Below are 3,584 nucleotides of genomic sequence, written 5' to 3' on the forward strand. Positions count from 1 at the left end.
GTCAGTGATGATTTGGGGTGCCGTGACGTCTGCTGGTGTTGGTCCATCGTATTTTATCAAGTCCAAAGTCAATGCAGCCATCTACCAGGAGATTGTGGAGCACTTTATGCTTCCATCTGCTGACAAGCTTTATGGACATGCTGATTTCCTTTTCCAGCAGAACTTTAGCACCTGCACACAGTGCAAAAACCACTTCCAAGTGGTTTGCAGACCATGATATTACTGTGCTTGACTGGCCAGCCAACATGCCTGACCTGAACCCCATACGCAGTGTTGCCAAGTCCGCGGTTTTCCCATGGAATTGGGCTACTTTATCATTGTTTCCGTGGGTTGTTTTTCATGTCCGCGGGTTAAAGCGACCCCGATAACGTGATATTTAGCCCCTGGAGTGCAAATTTTACCATGGAAAACCCACCAAAAACGTGCATTTTACCCCCCGGAAACCGCTTTTTAACGGGGAGCCCCCCTTGAAATGCGAATGGGCTAGTTTTGAGTGGCAAATGGGCGGGTTTTGTTGTGAAAACCTGGCAACCCTGCCCATATGGAATCTATTGGATATTTTCAAGAGAAAGATGAGAAACAGTCGATCCAAAAATACAGATGAGCTGAAGGCTCAATAGTGCCTCAGCAGTGCCACAGGCTGATCGCTTCCATGCCACACCTCACTGATGCTGTCATTTGTGCTAAAGGAGTCCCGACCAAGTATTGAGTGCATAAATGAACATACAGTGGGGCAAAAAAGTATTTAGTCAGCCACCAATTGTGCAAGTTCTCCCACTTAAAAAGATGAGAGAGGCCAGTAATTTTCATCATAGGTATACCTCAACTATGAGAGACAAAATGAGAAAAAAAAATCCAGAAAATCACATTGTAGGATTTTTAAAGAATTAATTGGTAAATTCCTCTGTAAAATAAGTATTTGGTCACCTACAAACAAGCAAGATTTCTGGCTCTCACAGACCTGTAACTTCTTCTTTAAGAGGCTCCTCTGTCCTCCACTCGTTACCTGTATTAATGGCATCTGTTTGAACCCGTTATTAAAAAAACTTGTGAAATGTTTTACTTTACATGTATTTAATCTAGAATATATGAAAGTTTCACTTTTTGAAATGTTACAATAAAAAATATATATATTTTTCACGATATTCTAATTTTTTGAGATGCACCTGTATATATAATAAAAAAAATCACTGTAATAAAAGTTATATGAGAAATAACTGACAACCTTTTCAAAATGTCCAGATTCAGCCTGCAGGCCACTAGTTAACTAGGCCTGCTACATTAGACCTTGTGGGTCTAAAATGAGAGATTGGTTTAGATAAAGGTGTGTGTGTGTTCTCACATTGGCCTGTCTTTGAGACAGTTCTTCCAGTAAAGACGCAACACTCTCATCCACCACATCAAATGGAGTCTGACCCTTAAAAACAAAACAAAACACCAGTTTCAGATATTATAATTTCCCAAACATGCATGCAAACACACACCCACCCACACACATTGTGAAACAGAGCTATGGCTAACTGCAGTGCTGCTGCTGGCTGCAGAACTGTGGTGCATTCTGACACAGAACAGAAGCTCCACACTTCCTCTTCCTTTAAGAGTGCATGACTCCTGCTGTGCACTTATTTCTCCAACATATCAGGCCTCAACTTGTGCCTTTATATTCCAATTTACAACTACAGTGCATTTATTTTATTTATAATTACAGTGTATTGGCTATTGCTACCATACTTCTTGATAACTGATCTAAAATGTATCCTGTATTTTTTTCAGAATCAACTGATTACAAAACATAGAAATAGGCTAGATAAAATTAAATTAAATTATCCTGAAATATAAATGTGGCCCTACAGATGATGCGGCTCTTAAAGGCCTAGTTCACCTGAAATTGACAATTATGTAGTTTTTTTTACTCACTGTCATGTTGTTCCAAACCTGTATGACTTACTTTCTTATACTGAAAACAAAGGAAGATATTTTGAACAATGTTTGAAGATTTAAAAAAAACACCGAGACATTCACAAAATATCTTATATACCACAGAAGAAAGTCATACTGGTTTGGAATTTTCATTTTTCAGTGAACTATTACTTTAAGGCTGGTAAACACCTGCCTAAGGAAGACAGCTTTGTTCCTGGCCAAAAGAATTTGGTGCTAAATGTTTAGCACATTTTTTTCCCTCTCACTCACCCCATTACTATGGGCCTCCATGTCACACAGTTGCTCAGCGAGAAGACGGCAGGCTTCACTTTGACCCCAATGAGCCGCAGCATGGAGAGGAGTCCAGCCATCATAGTCTTTAGCACTCACATCCAGACCACACTGACACAACAATCTGACAGAAAATTTAAAAAACTGCATGAAGTCATCTGTACAAGTGTTCAGTACTAGGGCTGTGCATCACCAGCAAAGTCACGATACGATGTGCATCCCATACAGAGGCCACGATACATATCATGATACAGGACTGCACTGAATTTGACCTCAGCAGAAGTTAGTAAAACAGCTGTTTATTAAGCACATACTATAGGGCCATTGCTAACTATAGGCAGAGCAGGCAGTTGACCTCTGCATTATGAAGGGCCTCCATAACTGTACCACAGTACACTATAGGTAATGGCATTTGTTTCATGTTTACATTGGGCACGCCCCACTAGGTACAATATTCTGATTGTTTGCATCTTGTTTTTAAGCCCATAAATAATAATGTACTTGTTCTAATAAATTTATATTGTAATGTACTCATACTAATATAAAAAATAAATAAAATCATCTTAACATTGCTGGTAGGTTATCATTGCACATATACACACTCTCTACATTTAAAAAAATTAAAATGAGAAGAGTTCTAAACTAATGCGCTATCTTCACTGAATCTCACGCAAACACGTTTAGTCACTAGATCACGCTGCGCACGCACAGACATTCAATAATCATGTACTTGTTCTAATAAATTTATATTGTAATGTACTCATACTAATATAAAAAATAAATAAAATCATCTTAACATTGCTGGTAGGTTATCATTGCACATATACACACTCTCTACATTTAAAAAAATTAAAATGAGAAGAGTTCTAAACTAATCCGCTATCTTCACTGAATCTCACGCAAACACGTTTAGTCACTAGATCACGCTGCGCACGCACAGACATTCAGAAACACAAACATTTTAGCGCTGCCCTGCAATTTTATCAATAAAATAGCTTAATCGCTCAAGGCGCTATCTTCACTGAATCTCACGCAAACACGTTTAGTCACTAGATCACGCTGCGCACGCACAGACATTCAGAAACAAACATTTTAGCGCTGCCCTGCAATTTTATCAATAAAATAGCTTAATCGCTCAAGAGCTACATTATCTTTCCCAACAACAAGGAGCTGGTAACATCATTGATTCTAAAGGAATTAAAGTCACAGCTTCACTGTTAATAGAGAATGGGAATGTGTCGTCACAGCGGCAATGCATCCTGGAAATTTAGGTCACGGGATCTCCCCATGCTCTCTGCTCACCTCTGCTCACCTCTGCTCCCCCCCCCCCCCCCCCCCCCCCCCCCCCCCCCCACCCCCCCCCCCCCCCCCCC

At 40.0% G+C, this 3,584-nt stretch overlaps 1 protein-coding gene across 2 annotated transcripts in view; it reads right to left on the bottom strand.

Annotated features, from left to right (window-relative positions):
* Window positions 1-3,584, bottom strand: part of ppp1r12c (protein phosphatase 1, regulatory subunit 12C) — a 25,938-nt gene that overhangs the window by 16,388 nt on the left and 5,966 nt on the right. For both annotated transcript variants that reach the window (XM_016273650.1, XM_016273649.1), the window contains exons 7-8: window positions 2,191-2,335; window positions 1,343-1,417 (exon numbers count right to left, since the gene is read on the bottom strand). In XM_016273650.1, the coding sequence (XP_016129136.1) occupies window positions 1,343-1,417; window positions 2,191-2,335 (220 nt within the window). The remainder of the gene's footprint in view (window positions 1-1,342; window positions 1,418-2,190; window positions 2,336-3,584) is intronic.

This window comes from Sinocyclocheilus grahami, unplaced genomic scaffold (assembly GCF_001515645.1).
Source record: "Sinocyclocheilus grahami isolate Dianchi unplaced genomic scaffold, SAMN03320097.WGS_v1.1 scaffold80.1, whole genome shotgun sequence".
Lineage (NCBI taxonomy): Eukaryota > Metazoa > Chordata > Actinopteri > Cypriniformes > Cyprinidae > Sinocyclocheilus > Sinocyclocheilus grahami.